General features: G+C 36.1%; 2 protein-coding genes across 4 annotated transcripts; both read right to left on the bottom strand.

Annotated features, from left to right (window-relative positions):
• Positions 1 to 2,303: 2,303 nt before the first annotated feature.
• On the bottom strand, positions 2,304 to 9,260 carry LOC309483836 (uncharacterized protein). 2 transcript variants are annotated; one of them, XM_082149879.1, is made up of 15 exons: positions 7,606 to 9,260; positions 7,410 to 7,488; positions 7,106 to 7,167; positions 6,925 to 6,957; positions 6,784 to 6,837; positions 6,567 to 6,626; positions 6,244 to 6,279; positions 5,969 to 6,013; positions 5,815 to 5,853; positions 5,681 to 5,722; positions 5,515 to 5,556; positions 5,360 to 5,401; positions 5,171 to 5,269; positions 4,268 to 4,612; positions 2,304 to 4,185 (listed from the first exon to the last, which is right to left on the bottom strand). In XM_082149879.1, the coding sequence occupies exons 2-15, from the start codon at positions 7,415 to 7,417 to the stop codon at positions 3,863 to 3,865; spliced, it is 1,230 nt and encodes a 409-aa protein (XP_082006005.1). In that variant the 5' UTR covers positions 7,418 to 7,488; positions 7,606 to 9,260; the 3' UTR covers positions 2,304 to 3,862. The 2 variants fall into 2 exon arrangements, with proteins under 2 accessions (XP_082006005.1, XP_082006006.1); XM_082149880.1 differs by lacking the exon at positions 6,925 to 6,957 and having other exon boundaries at positions 7,410 to 9,260.
• A 144-nt stretch (positions 9,261 to 9,404) lies between these two features.
• Positions 9,405 to 20,763, bottom strand: csnk2a1 (casein kinase 2, alpha 1 polypeptide). Of its 2 annotated transcripts, none has more exons than XM_082149881.1 (15): positions 20,667 to 20,761; positions 19,473 to 19,562; positions 19,280 to 19,358; positions 18,466 to 18,594; positions 18,150 to 18,261; positions 17,920 to 18,021; positions 17,672 to 17,722; positions 17,522 to 17,581; positions 17,169 to 17,252; positions 14,318 to 14,428; positions 13,763 to 13,864; positions 13,493 to 13,593; positions 13,168 to 13,316; positions 11,042 to 11,131; positions 9,405 to 10,609 (listed from the first exon to the last, which is right to left on the bottom strand). In XM_082149881.1, the coding sequence occupies exons 4-15, from the start codon at positions 18,564 to 18,566 to the stop codon at positions 10,485 to 10,487; spliced, it is 1,188 nt and encodes a 395-aa protein (XP_082006007.1). In that variant the 5' UTR covers positions 18,567 to 18,594; positions 19,280 to 19,358; positions 19,473 to 19,562; positions 20,667 to 20,761; the 3' UTR covers positions 9,405 to 10,484. The 2 variants fall into 2 exon arrangements, with proteins under 2 accessions (XP_082006007.1, XP_082006008.1); XM_082149882.1 differs by lacking the exon at positions 9,405 to 10,609 and adding an exon at positions 10,621 to 10,673 and having other exon boundaries at positions 20,667 to 20,763.
• Positions 20,764 to 20,827: the final 64 nt, after the last annotated feature.

Raw genomic sequence — 20,827 nt, 5'->3', positions numbered from 1 at the left:
ATATTATGACCCACTGTAAAAAAAAAAAAAAAAACAACATAGTAGGCTAATTATAAACTTCAGTGTTTATTTTTGTGCAACATGGACTTCAATGTTTAAGTTGTGTGACTTTACCAAAGCATTTGATTTGTAGGCATATGTATTCCTTCAGTTGCGAGCCTGTGCGCTTTACCTGACGTTTCAAGCCTTGTTAAATACTTTCGCCTGGCTCCGCAGCGCGAGTCTCCACAGACTGCGCGCGCACCTCCCCAAACGGACGAGGCGTTTATACTCGACGCGCTCGCCGTTGTACTATTCTTTGAAACGATGGTTAGGCCAGGGTTAGGCCCGGCAGGTGTGCACGGACTGGCTTCAGTAATGAAAGGCTTTCAATGACCAACAAAATTATTCAGACTGACAAAATAATAAAAATGACATTCTTCTTTTAAATAATAATAGCCTAATAATACAAATAATAATAATAACGACATTCTTCTTCTAAATAACAATAAGTGTCATTAATAATAAAAATCTAGAAATCAATTTTGTTTCTTTCCACTTCCCTGGTTTCGCTTTCTCTTTCTCAAAGAAGTTTCTCTTCTTTGCCGTCTTCCGTGTGTCCATGGCGTAAAATGAGGGCGTGGGGGAAGCGGAGACTTGAATATATAGGGGCGTGTTATTCTAATGACGATCGTTTTCAGCCGCGGCATTTATCAAGGGCAGGTATTGCGTACACCTGGATTTCAAAGGTACGCACAGCTTCATAAATCAGGCGATGAGAGGAGTGTAAGCATAATCTTACGCCAACATATACGCCCGTTTCTACGCAAGATTGATAAATGAGGGCCATTAAGCCCAGTTACGTTAACGTTTAGCTCCGCCAAATTAAACAAGTTGACAGAAGTTGAACCCATCGCCTATCTCCGAGGTCGAGCACCACACACGGGGACCCGTTGGTGTTACTGAATGAATCAGTGTTCAGAATGAATCGTTTGAGTGAATGATTCAACTCAATTCATGAAAATGCCCTTGTTTGTCACCTACTGGCGTAGCGTAGCGAGCAAAATAAATATAAAGATTTGCAAAAACAATTTGTCCAACATAGTCACTAAATGATGTGAATTCAAAACACTAAAATTAATTTAAATACTTACAGTTTACATCGCAGAGTGGTTACGTTTGGATGGTAGCCTAATCCCATGCTGGTAGATGCAATAACCAGGCAAAAAGCATTTTTGTAAGTTTTTTTTAGCTTTTTATTTATGAGAGAGAAGTCAGTGGCAGAGAGATAAAGAGAACAGTGAAAACAGAGGGACCAAAAAAGCAGACAACCACAATCAGGACGGGATGTTTGACTGATTTTAGTTACCGTAAACGGAAAAAAATGGCGAGTTGTCAGAGGATTTAAATAGGTCTCCACAATTTTCCAATTAAACTGAAATATGAAACACAAACTAATATTGACTCAGGCTATTTTACATTGTGGCTTAAATATATTCAATATCAAACTTAAATATATTCAACATCAAACCACACAAACGGAATTCAAACGACTGTGTATTCGACGTGGCCTACGACCAGCTGGATGTGCTGATGGTGCTCAGTGAAGCACTTGGTTTTACAGGGCTCAAATCCCAAAACCTCTATAAATTAGGAATCTGAAGAATGTAGAGCACCGTGGTTGGTGTTCTTGGACAGGGTTGACAACTTTGACCCATAAAAAAAACCCACATGTCTTTTTTAAAGACTATTTTTGGTCTATAAAAAGATTGATTACTTGCTAATCGTCTGCTCTCCTGATATACCGTTTAGCTTCACGTATAAAATACATGTGCAGACACATATTTATACACAAGACACCGGAGCTGCACTGTGTTGTCCCAAAGGCTTCATCTAAGTGATAGATCTTTCTGGAGATGTTACATGTCTAGATTTAATGCACACAAGATGCGTAACAGGTCAACATCTTTTTTCATGAGCAGTGTCAGTATTCGAAGGTATTGAAATAATTAACTTCATATCAAAAAGTGACAGATTTGCATCAACTGTACAATCTGTCGGTCCATTGTTTGTGTTATACTGAACCGACAGGCTTTGATGTGTCAGATCAGTTGCCCCCTGTCACCTTTCACACGTGGGAACTATTGCTGTAAAGCTGAAAAAGATGACAACATACAGCATGAGTCCTAAAACTGGCTGATTGCCATGAGTACAAGATCTGTTTAACATTGTTACAAGGTCTGCAATTATTTTAAAGGATGCGTTAAAGGAATATTTTGGGTTCAACCCAAGTTAAACTCAGTTGACAGCATTTGTGACATGATGTTCATTACCACAAAAACAATTTTGACTTTGTAAGTGCCTCAATGTAACCCGATTTCTTAAGGATAAGGAGTGATAAGTTGATATAAATGTATGTGGTAATCAACATTACGCCACAAAGTGCTGTCGATTGAGCTTAACTTGTATGGAGCCCCAAATGTTCCTTTAAGGACCACATGAACGCTTTTCATAACAGTTTTGTTTCGTATGATCCATGTCTCTCATTCAACAGGATTTGCTGTAATTTGATGGTTTTTTTGCAGATTAATGTGCCCCAACATTGCAGTGCGGAGATCGATAGGCCTGCTGGACCAGCCGTGCATCTGCGAGTGGAGTTGTTATTTCACAATTGCTTTGAGTGAGAATCTCTTGTAAATCTCCTTAGACATGCTGACATCTCTGTCACGATTACGAGTCTGGAAAAGATTCTCCGAGGCCTGGTAGAGTTGATGAAGCCTGCCATAGTCAAGAGACTGCATGATTTATGACCCCGACAGAACGGCATCAAGCCAACGATACCTGAAGCTCCTTACATATACAGTCAGTCGGACGTTGATTGTGAAAACCCACCAAAATCAACACCGTAGGACAAATAAGCACCAGTGGGAATGAGATCTATATGATAAATGGGGAAGACAGCAAGGATCTGTCTGATAAACGGATAGGAAAGGTGGATCTGGCCGAAGTATTAGACACACTCATCACCATAGCGTCTATAGAGCTGCGAGCTGTCTTGTCATTGCTGATAAATACCCTCTATTTGTCTAAATCCACACGCTGAGAGATTTAATCATTTAGCTGTGTTGAATCAATGATTGACTCGCAACAAGCCGTTCTGTGCGACCTGGGACTAAATTTAGCAGAAAAAGCACCGTTGCTAAACCTCTGACCTAAAAAAGCCATTTAAATCTTTTAAAATACTGTCAGTGGGACACAAATCAGTTCAGTGGAATGAATGGAACATTAGCAGCCATTAACTGCATATGGAGGATGTTTAAATGGCTACTTACGGTGAACATTGGTAAAGTGGGACACTTTTGGGAATGTAACTTTTCTGTGCACTTTTAATTAGGATCCAAATAGCATATTACCTGACATTATACTTTAATGGAAAACTTAGAATATTTCTTTGGTCAAAAGCAAACATTTCAAAATAGTAAATCCTGGGAAGAACAACAATTAAAGTATTAATAATTGTTATCACTAATATATATCTATTTATTTATCAACATAGGCTTAGTTAGGGTCGATTTTTAAAATCAGCTTATTTTAAAAATGTTATAAAAAGTTATTTCTCCTTAAAATACCATTAACATTTTATTCTCTGTTCAAAATGCCTAATTTGCATCACCATACACCCTTGTAAATGACAGGTTTTTTTTTACATGTGTCAAAAGAATGTCTCAAAATCATAAATATCAATAAAATTCACATTCCACATCATCTTTTTTGTATTTATGCAATGACAAACAAACACATGATATCAGATCAAACTGACATTCAAATCACAGTCCAAATAAAAAAAGTAAAAAGTACATGTTCTACAAAAGTAAGTGATTCTCTACAGATGAACTGCCACTTGATCTTCCAGCCTCTCACTGCTGTTGTCCCTGTCCAAAGCTTCACTGTTTACTCTTTCTGGACTATCTAAATCCAGCTGTGCTCTTGGGTTGTTGGATGCTCGTACGCTCTTGGTGAGACATATCTTCCTCAGCATTGTGTCCTTTTGAATCTCCTGGTCCACATTAGGGGCATCCAGACTGTTGTTCTCTTCCATGGGATGTTCAGCAGATGTTTCTGTGCATCCTGGGATCAGATCAGTCGATTCCCTGCTGTCATCCAGCGTGGCCCGGTTAGCAGTGTAGTTTAGTTTTGCTTTGATTCCTGCATATTATTTAATCAGAGTGTCTCATTAACAGTGTTTGTCTGAATATTTCTCAGTAAAATTGATTTATTTTGGACTGACCTGAGATTTGTCTCTGAGATCTTCCATGACCACCACCACCACGTTCTTCACTGTCAGCATCAAGGTCTGGTGTATCAGGGGTGTCCACAAACTCTGGGCTGTCGAAATCCATTGCTCTTTTGTGGCTCTCCTGCTGGTGTTTGTCAGAATCATGTGGTTTACCAGGCTGGTTTTTGAGGTTCATTCTACTGGCAAAAATTATGTTATGCATCTTTTTCATAAAGTCCAGATTTTGTCTGTCTGTGTCCGTAGCGTTGTGTTTTTCTAACATCTGGATCATTGCGGGTCGGTTTCTCCCGTTCTCCTCAGGTCTGTCCATTTCCTGACTGCTTATGTCCTCCATCACTGCACGGAATTATAAGATGATGCATATATTCAGTAAAAAATACAGAAAAAGATATCCACTTTATTCAGTGAGACAAAACTCATGACTCATTTACAGACCTTGTGAAATCGAAATTTGAGTTTTATGGATTTTATTCCGTGTCTGTTAGTTTTATAGCTAAAATTCACATTTAGCAGAAAAACACCATTCAAATGTTTAGGTTTGGTTAGAATTTAAAATGTTTTTTATAGACGTCTCTTCAAAAGGCTGCATTTATTTGATCACAAATACAGTGAAAACAGTAAGATTGTGGAATATTATCACAATTTAAAAGAACTGTTTTCTAATTTAATATATTTTGAAATGTGATTCATTCCTGTGTTGGCATAGCTGAATTTTCACTATCATTACTCCAGTCTTCAGTGTCACATTATCCTTCAGAAATCATTCTAATATGCTGATTTGGTGCTCAAGAAACATTTCTTACATTGTGTGGAAACCGTGATGTGATATTTTTTCAGGACTCTTTGATAATTGATAAAACTGGCAGATTTGATCCCTTATGTAAAACGACATACCTGTTGCTTTATGGATATGTTTGTTGGAGCTCTCAGTCAAGCTCCATGTGTCCATGTCAGTCCTGTCCATACTCATACTCTCGTCCATACTCATACTCTCTATATTAAGATGCAATAAAAATAATAATCTTTAATATTACATCACATCAAACAGTAGCAGGGTGAAGAACTGATGGAAGTATGGCTTACCTGCTGAGTTCCCATAATGCTCCTGCAATGCTTTATGGGTGTCTGTTGACAGGTCAGTGATGAAGTATATACACGATAGAAGTTTTAAAAAACACAAGTTTTAGCATGGAAACAAATTGTTTACTCCAACAATCACATAAAATCCTACAGCTTACCTGCAAGTGCGGTTCTCAGCTGTAACTTCCAGTTGTCACCCTCTGAAACAAACAGTATTTTAAATCAGTTATATACAGTATCTGCACCTAAAATATGATAATAACTTACAAGTGTTAAAATGTTGTGATCATCTAACAGGCTAAATAACATAATACAGGCCTGTACCTCTGCTGTCTTCTGCTGATGCTCTTTCAGCTAATCGGCTGTCTGTTTAAAAAAAGGAAATTAAAAATAATAAACATCTAAATAATACTATTAACTTTAGCTTTATTTCTCTTGTGTTTTCCTTGATTGATCACCTGAGTTGCTGCTCTCAGTTGATTTCTCTTCAGAAACATCTTAGGAAAGACATGTTAGAGAGGTCATATATGTCTTTAAAAATCCAGAGACAAAATAATATTCAAATATCAGCTTTTTTGTTCATAAATTGGATAGCATAAATTGTTCATTTACCTGCAGGTTCTACCAAGTTTGGTTCGGGAGTTGTGATGGAAAAGTCTAAAATAATTAAAATACCTTATTAGACACATTACATGAATATATACGATAGATAGATTATAGAAAATATTATAGGCCTATAAAACTTTATGCAAATTTATATTTCTATGATTTATATATTTAAGGAACATACCAAAGTGAAAATAATTTTTTGTAAACAAATACACTTATAAAGTGAATAAAAAAACGTATAAAACGTATAAAAAATTTTATACAATTTAAAAAAATACCAGCAGAGATCACAACTGTTTCTGGGGCTTCACATTCTGTAAAAAAATATATATATATATATTCAGGTCCTTCATAGATATGATACATTTAAATTTCATTCACTTTACTTAAACATATCTGATTAGGAGTAATACATATTTATATTTCAAGAGTCTAACATAAAATATTTAAATAGTGTCATAAAATGTAAGTTTGACCAACTCAATTTAGTTAGATTTAGTAAAGAGCAGCTATTACCTAAATCAATAAACATACAGGTCTGATTTTTTTCTTTTTTTTTCTTATGATCATGATTTCCCTGTTGCCTCCACTAATCACTCACCAGCAGTCGGATCTGTCGGATGTACAGGATCCAGAATCCTCTCTGTTGCTAGTTCCATTTCTAGGAAAAAGGTCTCCTTAGGTCAGAAATCAATAACTAATAGCACAACTGGCTGTTTTCTGATTCCCATATACATATATAGACGATTAATAACACTATTCCCTTCACTTTCATACAATAGAAAAAAGATCATATACCAAAGCAACGATTCACTGACCTGAGAGCTGTGTTGGTTCAGTGTGGTCAGGAGGCAAATTCATTTCAAATGCATCTGAAGAGACATTGAGCAAAATGGGAATAAATAAGTAAAATTTGCATGAATTTAAAAGTATTTAATACATTCATTAAACATGCTCACCATTCAAGAAACTTAACAAATCTTCACTTCCTTCTAAAATATATAGTGAATAAATATAATTATAAAATTTGAATAATTATGTCATTATAATTGATTTGAGCATTTCTAGATTATAACCAAAGCAAAGCAAATATATCATTGTTCTAAACAATCAAATCAACACACATGAAATGAAGTTTACCTCTCAAAGCTGCTGAATATACAGCGTTTATAAAGACTAGAACAGTCAGGGAGCTGTTGATGCTGAGCCAGGAGGGAGAACCAGAGGGAAAATTACTACATTTTCCAAATGTCAATGTAAATGAAACATAAACACATTTAATATTGTTGACCTGCCGCTCTCGTCGTTCAATATCATTAATTTTACACCAGCAATCATAAAACAGCCCTAGTAACACGGATCTCGTAATTTTTTGTGGAAAATGCTGACTAAACATATCTTGACAAAATAAATTAGACGAAAAGAGAGTAGTTTGGTTACTTACAGCTTCATATTGAGTACTGATGTCCTTTCTGAAGGGCTTGTGTGTCATTTGTGGCTTTATATCAGTGCAGGTTGCTGATCTGGACAATAGGGTCATAGATGAGCAGTTAGAGACACTGAGAAACCAGAAGAGACCTGTTTTGCTATGAATGGCAGATGTGTTTTAAAATAATAAGGGGATGCATGGCTGAATTTACCCCATGGCATTTCCTTCCTTGCACAGAGATCCAGTGAAGGATTTTGTTTGTGCCATTGTGAAGAAATAGGAAACCTTCTCATTTAGCTTCATTTACCATAGACTTTTAAAGTAACACTACAGAGGAAAAGATTTTTATAAATAATAATGATAAAAAAAACACATTAGAATTGATCCTGTCTATTCAGAAGAGTGATGATAAAAAGTAGGATGAAGGTAAAGTGAGACACCTTCTGATAATTTGCCATATAATATACAGATAAAGCATAGTTGCTATAATTTAGAATGCTTCCTTGGGCACATAGACCCACAATTTAAATCAGAAAATTTTCCAGAAAACTGGGATTTAATGTAGAGACAGTTACTTATTTTTAATATAACAAAATTAAAACGTAAATGTAATAAATAATGGTTTAACTTTATCAAGGGTTAGGCTAAGGAATTGTGCACCCCCTGAAATATGATTACACTTAAGTAATGGAAGCATGTACACACAATGATAAAGCAGATTTATAAAAGATATAATCGATTTAATGTCCACTGTACCAACATTAAACCACTATAGGTTATAGAATAACTTATCTAAAAATACTAAAATACTAAAAATACAAAGACTGAAAAAATTTGATGGAAATAAAACAAAACAAAAACACTCTCCAATATGATCACTAGATGGCAGAAAAAGCTCAAGAAACAAGGGCTAAATTCTGCAATGCCACGAACGTGCGAAAACCCTTTGCTCCAAATGAAAACTCATCACACACACAGAGAAAAGCCAAACGACAAATGAAACAAAACATAACAGCTCAAAAGGCCCTGATGGAACTTCCAAACAAATTTAAATTATGCTGTTAGCTATACATTTATCTATTTATGTTTCTACTCATTTTAATGTTGAAAAATTATGTAATTTAAAATAAGTACAAATTTTAAACCTCAGGGAATGAACAGTAAACGAAGCACAAATATATTTAGTGATGATCAACACTGAAGATGAAGCACTACCTGCAGGCTAACATACGTTATTAAATGAAATTGTTTATTATTTTCCCAAAATATATTTTTTTGTAATCGTAGGCTAGGCTACTGGCTAATACCAGTAAATTCCAGGTTGAGTAGCCTAGTAACAACAGCTGCAGTAACTTTCTCAAAAAAAGGAAAGAGTTTGACACTGTGGTGAAATAGTTGAGTCTCGCCTTAGAAGAGCATTGCGGAGCTTTAGGCGAAAAATTAAACCTAGTTCTCAACGAAAGCCAACCATTGTTTTCCTTTTTTTTTTATTGAATTCCATAGAAATGTGAGGTAGCCTCTGTTTTCCCACCTGACTTCAAACATATACCATTCACTTGTATTAGAGAGGCTGCAATAAACGTACAGCTGAATAAAGCAAAGTGACATGGTCTTTTTTTTCTCCCTTAAACAACATATTTCCTCTTTTAAATGATTTATAAAACAAACAAAAAAAAATCTCTGCAAAAAAAGTATCTATTTCAAATTTTAAATGAATGAATTTACAATACAGTTAGATATTTAGATTTGAACTCTTCACACTGAACACAGGCAGAGGACAAATACGAGTTCAGCCTCCACTACAGAGCTAGTCTTCAACATCGGATTATTTCAATAATAGACAAGACCAAAAGAAAGATATTGAACACTTAAACAAGAATTTAGGTATTAAAATATTCAATTTGTCTAGACAAGATGCTTTAAGAGTGACAAACCATATAATATTGTTCGTTCTTCAGTCAGCCAACCAACGGCAAACCCACAGTAAAACACAACATGCAATTCTAAATCGATATTTCACCTGTTTAATTTGTTTAATTTTGGGGATAGAAAGAGATGTGTAATTCACTGAACAGTCACCTCTCAAACAAAAATTACAAAAATTCTTAGTTTCAAACAAATGTCTGAAACTTCTTAAAAACAAAAGACAACTCCACTCGTACGTACACACTCACACAAACACGCACGCAAACAGAACTGAAGGTAACAAAAATTGGCATATTATTGATTGTGTTACTCAGCAATTGGTACAAGTCCTTGAACAGCAACTAGTTAGAGTTTAACAAGATCCGGGACCATATCCAATTAACCTGCAATACACAGAACCAGCACAGCTGAAATGAAAGAGCTTCCACTATTGGAAAGAATGTTTGATACACAATGATCGAACAAATCAGAAATATTACAGTAGTTTTGATTGAATCTTGCCCTCAGTCTGGACGCAGAGCTGAAACGCACTGTAACGGGAGGAATCGTGCCACTGGTGCAAAATGCTCCCTCCAACATCAAATCAAATTTCTCTTGTCCCAATCATATTCTTCAAAATCAAATGACTCCTTATAAGCATCTTCACTCAGAAGTTCAATATATGACACCAGGTTTTGTAACCTTTGTGATCAAGATTATTGTAAAAACAGGGACTAAAAAACATGAAAAAAAAAATCCCTGCTTCCCCAAAACAAAACGTTAAAAATAAGTCAGTGAAATGGTTTGAGTACAAGAACACTAGAGGGACAAATAAAATTAATTTTATTATCCTTCGTCAGGTGGACATTTACGTGTTTCTAAACAATAACGGCGAGTGAAAGTTCACACCGTTTGCTTTTCTAACTCACACAGACAGGTGCAAAAACATCATGAGTTTCTTTGAGTTCAAGAACCCCTAAACAACAACTGAGGGGGAAGAACAACAAAATAAAATGGTAACTTAACATTAGTTCTGTGTTATTTGCGACATAATAAAAATAACCACAAATTAAATCATTGTCCCCCCCACCAATTCACAATTCCAAGCAGGCCCACAGAGAGAGAGGAGAGAGAGGAGAGAGAGAGATGTGAAAGAGGGGGGGTGGGAGGTTGGGCAGTTGGTGTTCAGGGCTGGGCTCCAGCGGCAGTGGGCACTTGTGTGGCCATTGTGTTTGGGGCAGGGATGACGGGTGAGCCGGCGCTGATGTTTGCGATGTTGGGCTGTGTGCTCGGAGTCATAGAGGTGATGCCTGCAGTGCGAAAGCCACCAACACATTTAGCCTAGTGTTTTGATTTCCTGCACACAGTCGAAGTCTGAATATCTCTATTAGTAACATTCTGTTCAAAAGCTTTTTAATCAAAAGATACGTTTTCAAAACAATTTTGAATTACTATTAGTTAAAGTTTCACCCAAAAATGAACATTATCATTTATTCACCATTATGTCATTCCAAATCTGTACGACTATCTTTTGTAGAACACAAAAAAATGTATTACAAATTTAAAAATTCTAATGTTTTGAACACCACTGACTTCCATTGTTCCACAAACATCTTGTGTGTTCTGCAGAACAAGTCACAGGTTCGAAATGACATGAGGGAGATGACAATTTCAATAAAAGACTACTTAAATTAAATTTTCCATCAGAGGTGAAGCACTGAGGAGAAAGACAAATGGTTTACCTGCCATCAAGCTAGAAGAGCTGACTGGTGTGGAACTAGCAGCCATTCCTGCTGCCGGCGCTCCTCTGCCCTGGTCTTTAACTATAGGGTCTACACACAAAGAAACATAGCATATGTTATCTCAAAATGAAGACAAATTATGATGAAGTTTCCAATTAAACCGTTCCATGACACCTTTCAACTTGCATTTGGCAAATTCACTCAAACCAAAAACTATCTGTAACAAAATGTTACTAACCCAGGGCTCAAAAATAAGGATGGCCTAGGGCTAGAGTGTGAGTTTTAGACCATTTGTCCATAACCATTAGTTATAAAATATTTTATTTTAATTGATCAATTACATGTTTGTTTTTTTCTTATTTTCTTTTTTTTTGTGGCAATGACCAGGATAATTCACAAGAAAATAGAGAGCAAAAGGAAGTGACATGTAAGTATTTGTCCTCTGCATTCAACTCATCCAAGTTAGTGCACACAGATTAGGAGCAGTGAGAAGTGAACACACTGCAAACCGTGGACACTAGGGCTGGGTATTGTTCAAAATCTTTCGATCCGGTGCCAATTTCGATACCGGTTCCTAACGATACTTTTTTCGATACCAATTTTATGAAATCCATTTTAACAAGATTACATAACACATTACCTCAGAAAAACTTTGGTTTTATTTTTTCAGTTTGACTCATGCTCCTTAGCCAGTGCACAAAGGAACAAAAAAAGTTTTATAAAGAGCTCATGCTCACCAAAGCTGATTTAAAAAAAAATAATAAAAAAAAACAGTAAAACTTGTAATATTGTGAAATAGTATTACAATTTAAAATCTTATTTGAATATATTACAAAATGTAATTTATTCCTGTGATGTCAAAGCTGAATTTTCTAAATCATTACTTCAGTGTCACATGATCCTTCAGAAATATGAAAAGTTTGCTGCCTAATATTTTGGAAACTATGATACATTTTTTCATGATTCTTTTATTTAAAAACGAAATATTTTGTAACATTACACATGTTTTAATGTCACTTTTTATAACTTTAATGCATCCTTACTGAAAAAAAATTGACTAACCAACACATTTTTGAACGGCAGTGTACATTCAGTAGGTTATTATTGCAATATAAACACTGTCAGAGTGATCAACAAGGTATCTCTTCATTTACCAGTCGAAGACGGAGCAACTTTCTGCTATTATGTTTACTCTGTCCGTGCACTGTCAAGGTCTTCATCATATCTGTCGTGGTACCGGTCTTTGCAGCAATTATTTTACCGCAAATACTGCATCGCGCGCTGTTGGCATCGAGCCTGGAGAAATGTACCCACACTTTTGATCGACTTTTCCACATCTTTAAAGTATTATGTGTGTGTGCTCACGTCTCATGAATATGTGCGCGAGTTTGTGTGTGTGCTCGCGTCTCATAAGTATGCGCGCGCGGGACTCATGAGAATGTGCGCGGAGGGTTCCGTGCGTCTCGTGTGTGTAGAGTTTGCGTGAGCGACTTTACCGAACAAGTCATTTTTCGATACTCGATAGTAGAGGCAATTCGGTCGGTACCTAAAAAGTATCGAACTCGGTACCCAGCCCTAGTGGACACACACACCCGGAGCAGTGGGCAGCCATTCACTGCGGCGCCTGGGGAGCGATTGGGGGTTAGGTGCCTTGCTCAAGGGCACCTCAGTCGTTTCCTGCCAGCATTGAGAATCGAATGGGTTACAAGTCCGACTGTCTAATCATTAGGCCACAACTGCCCCTTTTTATGGCTTTTTCATAAATTATGTATAAAAAAAAAATACAACAAAAAAATCTATTGGGCCAATGCAAGTAAAATGTGAAGAGACTGTATAACAGCTGATTAATATCATTATTTTTGAGCTCCGCAATCAGTTTCTAGTCCCAAATGAAATCACCATGAGGAAGAAAAATGTATTAATGAATAGAACATGTCACCATTTACTACTGATCAAATAGCTTTGAATAATGCAGGACCATAAATTCATTGATTTATTCAACTGTATATAAAAGGACATACAAGGAAAAACGGGCAAACTCAAGAGACTGGAAAACATTCACAGGTTTCCAGGGAGTCCTTCCTTCCAGGGAGGAATTTTGAAATTGCTAAACTCTGGGAACTCACAGAAGTAAGGGTGGTCCATGGCCTCGCGGGCAGTCAGTCGGGCCTGGTGGTCATAACGTAGCAGCTTGTCCAGAAAATCCAGAGCCTCTGTACTGACCAGGTGCTGATTCTCACTGTGCACAAACCGTTCCCATCTTTTCCGGGAGTGTCTGGGTGAATGAGTGCGATGTTAAAATGGTATTAATATGATTATACACACACGCACACACAAACACTTCAGTTTTATAACTAAAAATTAAAGAACTATGGAGGAACTTAAAAAAAAAAGAATACTTGTTTTAATCAACTAGATAAAAAGTCTGTCCATCATGTATTAAATTCATACCTGCCCAATATGTCATTGAAGCGTGGGTCCAGCTCAATGTTATATTTGTCAATGTAATCATACAGGTCCTCTGTACCCAGAACCTTTGCAATCCGAACCAACTAAACAGAAAAACAAGATCACATCAATAAACCGTTCACAACAGACATTAACCAGTATTATAAAATTAGTTTGGAGCAAAAATATATCAGGTATAATGTGAATGACTGGACATCACTGCTATTGGTTTAGAATAAGTTGAGGCTAAAAATCAATTAATAAATGGTGGACCTGGTCATAGTTGTCATGTCCATGGAAAAACGGTTCCTTCCTGAAGATCATACTGGCCAGCATGCATCCAAGACTCCACATATCCAGACTGTAGTCATACATCTGGAGAGACCAAAACATTTATTTGACTAACTCAAAAATATCAACTGGAATTGTCATTAAATGTGAACACCACAATTAAAAATCTTAAGAGATGTCAATGATTAATCACTAAACGATTGATCTGCATTACTAATTATTCAATTGTGGATTCATAAATGTCAACACAAATGTGTTCAGTAATCATGCAATGTCCACCACAAAAACCCTGATCTTATATTAACGTAAAATAAGATATCTGTGCGGCAACAGTATCTGTTAATAGACACCATAGCATGCAAGAAGCAGACAAATCGTACCGCAACATTCGATTAGCACACATGCATTCTATGTTGCTCCGAAAAAATATTATTCTGCACATGCCAAGATATGTAATAATTTGTGTCAGTGTGTAGTACCGATTGATTGATTGTTAATAACCTTGAAAAGTCACATCCCTTATCTTAAGAGACTAACCTGATAGTCCACAAGTAGTTCAGGGCCTTTAAAATATCGGGAAGCCACACGCACATTGTACTCCTGGTTTGGGTGGTAAAACTCAGCCAATCCCCAATCAATCAAACGAAGCTTTAAAGGGAAAATGCATATTCGACAAATCAAAAATTGGACTCAATCTATATACACAATAAAATTGCCATCAATTACTCACCCTTATGTCGTTCCAAACCCATAAGAAAATCGTTCATCTTTGGAATACAAATGAAGATATCATTAATTAAATCTTTGAGATTTCTGTCCCTCCATTGACAGTCCACACAACTACCACTTTGTTGATTTCTCATTAAGAGATCGTAAAACTAATCCATTGAATCAAGTGGTTTAGTCCAAATTAAATGTAGGTTTTTATTCACATATAAATATTCAATAACGAACATAAAAAGAATCTCAACCATACGCACGAGAACAAACCACACTGGTTCTTGCGGAAGCTCAAAGTGCTGTGTAACACATGAAAAAATGAACCTCATTGGTTCTCGCACATCAAGCATGTTTGAGCTTGTTTTCCATATCTGATGTGTGCTGTTGATAAATGTTTATATGTAAATAAAAACCTAAAATTCAATCAGTTCATCATTGAAAGCGACTGCGTTTACAAAATTTGGACTAAACCGCTAAATTCACAAGAGATGTTAATTTCTTTTTTCCCTAACCGACAACCAAAACTCGTCAACCGATCATTAACCGCTAACCGATCATTAACCGCTAACCGACAAGACTATGTTAAATTATATTAGAATGGATAAGGGTCTGTGACCAATTAAAAAAATAATAAAATTAGTTTTCCATGGTTTTACTTTTACAAGCGAAAATAGCAGCATAAACAACAGAAGAACATGAGGATTCATCGTCACATCACGCACCTGCAGCGCTTCTGTGAACGGAGAAAAACAGAAAATCATATAGGAATAAATACACTAAATATATTTCACTTAAATTAACAGATTAACAAAACGAAAAAAACTGCAGCAAGTAGTATATGCTGAGTTTCGGTTAATTTTTGTGATGCGCTCCACAAAAGAGTTCACGGAAAGGAAACCAAGACAGCATAAATCACATCCTGTTTGTTTGTTTTTTTATTTTAAAAAAGCACGTTTATTTTTATTGTGTGTACACAAATAAAAATAAACCTTTTACAGTTCCGAATGACATCTTACTCTTAATCAGCATGACCAGAGTAGTTTAAGTTGTTTCAGCAGTCATAAGGAAACATTAAGTGATCGCGCAGACGCCTCGCACACACACAACATATCAGTTCAAGCATTGCTAACTTGACATCGCATCCTGTTAAAAAATAATAAAATCCAGTCAACCAAACAAAGTTACACTGCTCAATTTAAATAGTCCTTAGTACAATCTGTGCCATTCAGCGTGCCCTGTAGAGTTATGCCAAAAACATTTTGCGCATGTGAAGAATGATGTTTTACGTTTAGAACGCTAGTGAAGTATAAAGCATATTTTCCATAAATAATAGATTTGCATGCGAATACGTTGCAAATATGGAAACATTTGGATTTGTGCCGAATGAGAGGTAGTCCAACGTCCAAAATTTTATTATTTTGTTTTGGCTTAATGTTTATATTTATTATATAATTTTCATTCTTGTTCTCTTCTGAATACTTGAACTTTTTGAACCAATTAACTGGTAGTTAATGATGTTACTTATTGACTAATATTAGTTAATTATTATTTAACCAGTTAATTATTAGTTAACCAGTTAATTATGAGAATCCCTAATTCATATGGATTAGTTTTACAAAATCTCTTAATGAACGTTTTGAAGCTTGAAAGTGGTAGTTGCGTAGACTGTCAATGGAGGGACAGAAATCTCTCTTTTACATTGAAAATATCTTCATTTGTGTTTCGAAGATGAACGAAAGTCTTACGGGTTGGGAATGACATGAGGGCGAGTAAATTATGACTTTTTGGGTGAACTAACCCTTTAACATTCAAAAGTTTGGCGTAAGTAAGAATTTTTTTTTAAAAAGAAATGTATACTTTCAGCAAGGACACATTAAATTGATCAGAAGTGACAGTAAAGACTTTTACATTGATAAAAAAACACTTTCAAATATATGCTGATCTTTTGAACTTTCTAAAAATCAAAGTATTGTAAAAACACCATTGTTTCCAAAAAAATAAAAATATTAAGCACAACTGTTTTCAACAATGATAAATGTTTTTTGAGCACCAAATCAGCATATTAGTAGAGATGCACCGATTGCAATTTTTTGGTCATATAACGGGCAATTTTTGTTTTTTTCAAATAAAAGTCATAATGCAGACTGCATATGATAGTCATCATATAGATATTAAGTGGCTGTTTCTTCATTGTAAATGTGTTCAAATCAAGCCACTTAATATCTATATGATGACTATCTTGGACCACTCCGATGAACACTCAATTTTTTAAAACTGGCAACAAAACGAACCGGCCAGTCACCGGTCCGGGCTGAGCATGTGAAACCGGCTGATTCCGGACCCTGGCCCTTCGATCAGTGCATCTCTACATATTAGAATGGTTTCTGAAGACTGGAGAAATTATTCAAAAAATTAATCCTTGCCATCACAGGAATACATTACATTTCAAAAATATATTAAAAAAGAAAAGTCATTTTAAATTGCAGTATTTCAAAATACTGCTGTTTTTACTACATCTGATCAAATAAATGCAGCCTTGATCAGAATATGGGATTTTCAAATGAATAAAAAAAAGCATACTGACCACAAACTTTTGAATGGTGCTGTACATATACATAAATAAACAAGCAATGCTCAATGTTGGGTATATTCTTAACTTGGGCGATACCTTTCTGTGCTCATGGTCAATCATAACATTGTGTGGTTTTACGTCTCTGTGCATTATTCCCATACTATGGCAGTAGTCGAGAGCCTGGGGATAAAAGAGCGAAGATAAGCATTAGATCTAACATCAGTGCAAAGCAGTTGAGCTCTGTGTAAAGTTTCCACAGCAACAGAACATTCTTACTATTACTATGAGCATTACTCAAACTGTTTTGCCATTACAAATAAGCCAGCGAGGCAGATATTGGCTGGTTATGTTCCATGATATCGCTCTTGCAACACACTTTTAAAATGGGCTTAAATAATGGTAAGGTCAATATGCGCCTTTGTACAGGAGGATCAGTGTGATCATCTCACCTTAAGAATTTCATACATGTAGAAGCGAATGTCATAGTCTGATAATGTTTGATACAGTTGCTGTGAAGAAAGAGAAACAGTTTACTACAACCTCAAATTAAATGCATATAAATTCTCTAAGGAGGGCCGACAAATAAAAACATCTCTTACCTTGAAGTCCGTGTTGTTAACATGCTCAAAAACCAGCGCTGGTGTTCGGGACTGTGGATGGAAAAAGCAGAATGTGTTTTAACCCCGAGGGCACACAAACAAACTTGCATATTTACTTTGAAAATTAATTAACTTTCCAAGAAATACCAGCAAGACATTATAAAAAGAGTCACAGTTTAAAACACACTGACACAGTCTTAAAGTAAGGAAGACAATGACAGTTGAACTCCCAAATAATTCAAACTCACCACAGGATCCTTTACGATGTCCAAAAGCGTTATGATGTTGGGGCCTCCTCTCAAGTTCTCCAGAATTTTTATTTCTCGTTTAATTTTCTTCTTTTTCACTGGCTAAACGTACAGGGTGGGGTGGGGGGGGGGGGGTGGGGGGGGGGGGGAGAGAGAAACACCTTTAATATAAACTGACTTATCTCCTGTCAAATCTTCACTGAGGTGTGAAACCAAACATCAGATGATACCTTGAGTATTTTGACGACTACTTTCTCATTGTTAGTGATGTTTATGGCTTCAAACACTTCACTGTATTTTCCCCGGCCAAGCTTTCGCACTAACTGATAGTCGTCCTGATTTCTGCATAATACAAACATACAACAGAGTACATACAATGTGAGTTTAACACTAACATGCTGAAAGCATCAAACAATAATTGATAAAGCAGCACATTTGATCCAAGGCTTCGGAAAAGCATAAATACTTATATAACAATTAAATGTCAAAATTGGCTATTTAGAGCACATGTAATTTCTAAGTGCTAAAAAATGAAAGAGAACACACCCCCAGTCCACCACATGGGATTCATAGTCCCAGTACTCTCTGGGTCGTTGTGTGTTTACATCAGGGTAAACTCGAGAGCGACTTGGGACAGGGCCAGACATATTCTACACACGGTATTCCCTGAAACACCTGGAAAAACAACCATATAAAATACTGAGAGTTTACAGGAGGATCAGGGAGATGTTTATCAAATCAAACAGCTTTGAATAGCACAGTAAATAAAAGCTCTGAACTGCATCTAGACCAGGGGTTTTCAAAGTGAGATACAGGGCTGCAGGTCAAATGTTTAGAGAAAAACTCTATAAAAAGTTAAAGGTATAGCGGAGGATCTTTCCAAATTTTAGATAAGACCCGCCCTCTCCACTTTTTGAAAAGTTTGATTGATTCACCAGAATGATTGACAATTAGGAGGACCAATAGTTTAGACTACCCACCAGGAAGTAAAACATCCTCCGCTATACCTTTAAATAAATTAAACTGGTAAATAAATAAAAGCTGATTTAGATAAGTAAATGGGAGAATTAATAAATACACAGTACAATAATTAGTAAACAAATATATTAATGTAACTTAATAGAAATTAAATATTTTCCAAGTAATATTTTACATTATTAATAGGATTACGTTTTTTTTTTCACAGTACACACTGGGTCTTTATACAAGAAACTAAACTGATGCCTTTTAAATTTTAGAATAGTGCCCATCGCATGAGGATGATCATATTTAGAGGTCTGTGGGATCTAAAAGATTGAAAACCCCTGATCTAGATTAATTTCATAAAGTGTTAAGCATACTTATTTATGTTGGTTATTACCTTGGAGGAGTCCTCCAAGCAGCAAATGACAGGTGAAGCTGATGAAGGCAGATGTGATGACTTTATGGTGGAGCATAAGCTACAAAATACATTAAATAAGCCTGTTAAGACAGCTGATGATCAAATCAATTCAAAGTAAACCACTTTCATTTGAAATTCACTACATTCAAGCACTGCCACACAAACAACCCACCTGATTGTAATTCCAATGAAAGAGGACATCCAGGAGCTTATTCAGGAGACACAGCAATCCTAAAAGTCCTTCCTCATGGCCCTCCAGATGCTGGAAAACACAAGGATGTTGTAAACTTTACAGACACCGCTGTGCAACATCAGCCGGGGTGTCACTGTCAAAGGACTGATTTATGGAACAACGTCCATAAATAAACTAGATTATTACTGTACTGCCAGATAGTCATTAGACTAACAAATCGCTGTTTGTGACAAGACTTGTGATCTTCCTGAATGAATTACTAATTATAAAACTACACGAATTAGCTTAATTAAAGCAGGGATGAGAGAACAAACACATTGGAATATATAAAAGCCGAACTAGAAACGATATTTAAGCTCTATAGCCTCCATTATAAAGAGGAATACTAGTCAATTTTTCCTTAAATCAATATCTTGTTTTGAGGAGCCAAAGGCCTGGTGACACTGCCAAAGAAATCAGTCTAGCTCACTGGACAACTTATCTGCATTTCCAACGTTATCCACATATAATACACATTATTAAATAACTAAAAACAGGTCATATGCAATATAATTACAGGATGTCTCAATTGTATTATAAGCTTTCCTAACAGCTGTTAGTTAGCCAGCTAACCGCTAACTAGCATAACGTTTGCCACGCCTAAGCCATATCTAATTCATTTTACGACACATTTAACTCATTCACACTCCAAATAGTTCATTTCAATTTAAAACAAATTATAGAAGCATACATTACCCAATACATGAACCCGGGGTCACAGAACACAGTGTTCTATCGCACAAATTCTGCTAGCTGAACGTGGCGCAACACGCCACATCAAAGCTAACGCCATTCGCACAAAAGATTAAACAAGCGCATTCAAGGAAATACATACTAATTTATAGTCATAAGAATTATAAAATATACACGAAGCTTATATTTGTGTTTAATCGGACCCGGAATTAATCCAGCCATTTATGCCGGTTTTTATAAAGAATACGGCGGGTTTAAGTGGTTAGCGAGTAGCACTGGCACGCGCTAACTGTGTCGCCTGCAAATACCATGAGATAAATTCACACAAACATGTATTAGTAGTGTAGTGCCTTACACGTGTGTCCTTTTTTGAAATAATGCGAAAAGCCAGTAAACATAAGAATACAAATATCAGTAGGTCGTAAAAGCACACTGCATTACCTCTCGGCGTCTCCTGATAGACAATATGGCGGATACTGCACTGGAGAAAGGCTCCGTCTCATTACCTAGCAAGCTGCTCGACAAGAACGTGTTGAATGCGCATGTGATGTCTCAAGATGCTGTCTACGTAGGCAGCTCACTAGTTTTTGAGGCACGGCTAA

Source organism: Leuciscus leuciscus (genome assembly GCF_965113295.1).
Source record: "Leuciscus leuciscus genome assembly, chromosome: 20".
Taxonomy (NCBI): Eukaryota; Metazoa; Chordata; class Actinopteri; order Cypriniformes; family Leuciscidae; genus Leuciscus; species Leuciscus leuciscus.
Note: the sequence above shows the minus strand (reverse complement) of the source record. Positions and strands in the feature narration are given on the sequence as shown.

Coding starts and splice junctions, on each gene's coding strand:
- csnk2a1 (XM_082149881.1), bottom strand. CDS start 18,566: ATGTCTGGCCCTGTCCCAAGTCGCTCTCGAGTTTACCCTGATGTAAAC. Junction 17,723..17,919: donor ACATCGTAAAGGATCCTGTG/GTGAGTTTGAAT, acceptor TTCCATCCACAG/TCCCGAACACCAGCGCTGGT. Junction 14,429..17,168: donor TTGACCATGAGCACAGAAAG/GTATCGCCCAAG, acceptor TTCCCTTTAAAG/CTTCGTTTGATTGATTGGGG.
- LOC309483836 (XM_082149879.1), bottom strand. Junction 6,958..7,105: donor ATATTCAGCAGCTTTGAGAG/GTAAACTTCATT, acceptor TATATATTTTAG/AAGGAAGTGAAGATTTGTTA. Junction 5,557..5,680: donor ATCAGCAGAAGACAGCAGAG/GTACAGGCCTGT, acceptor TGTTTGTTTCAG/AGGGTGACAACTGGAAGTTA.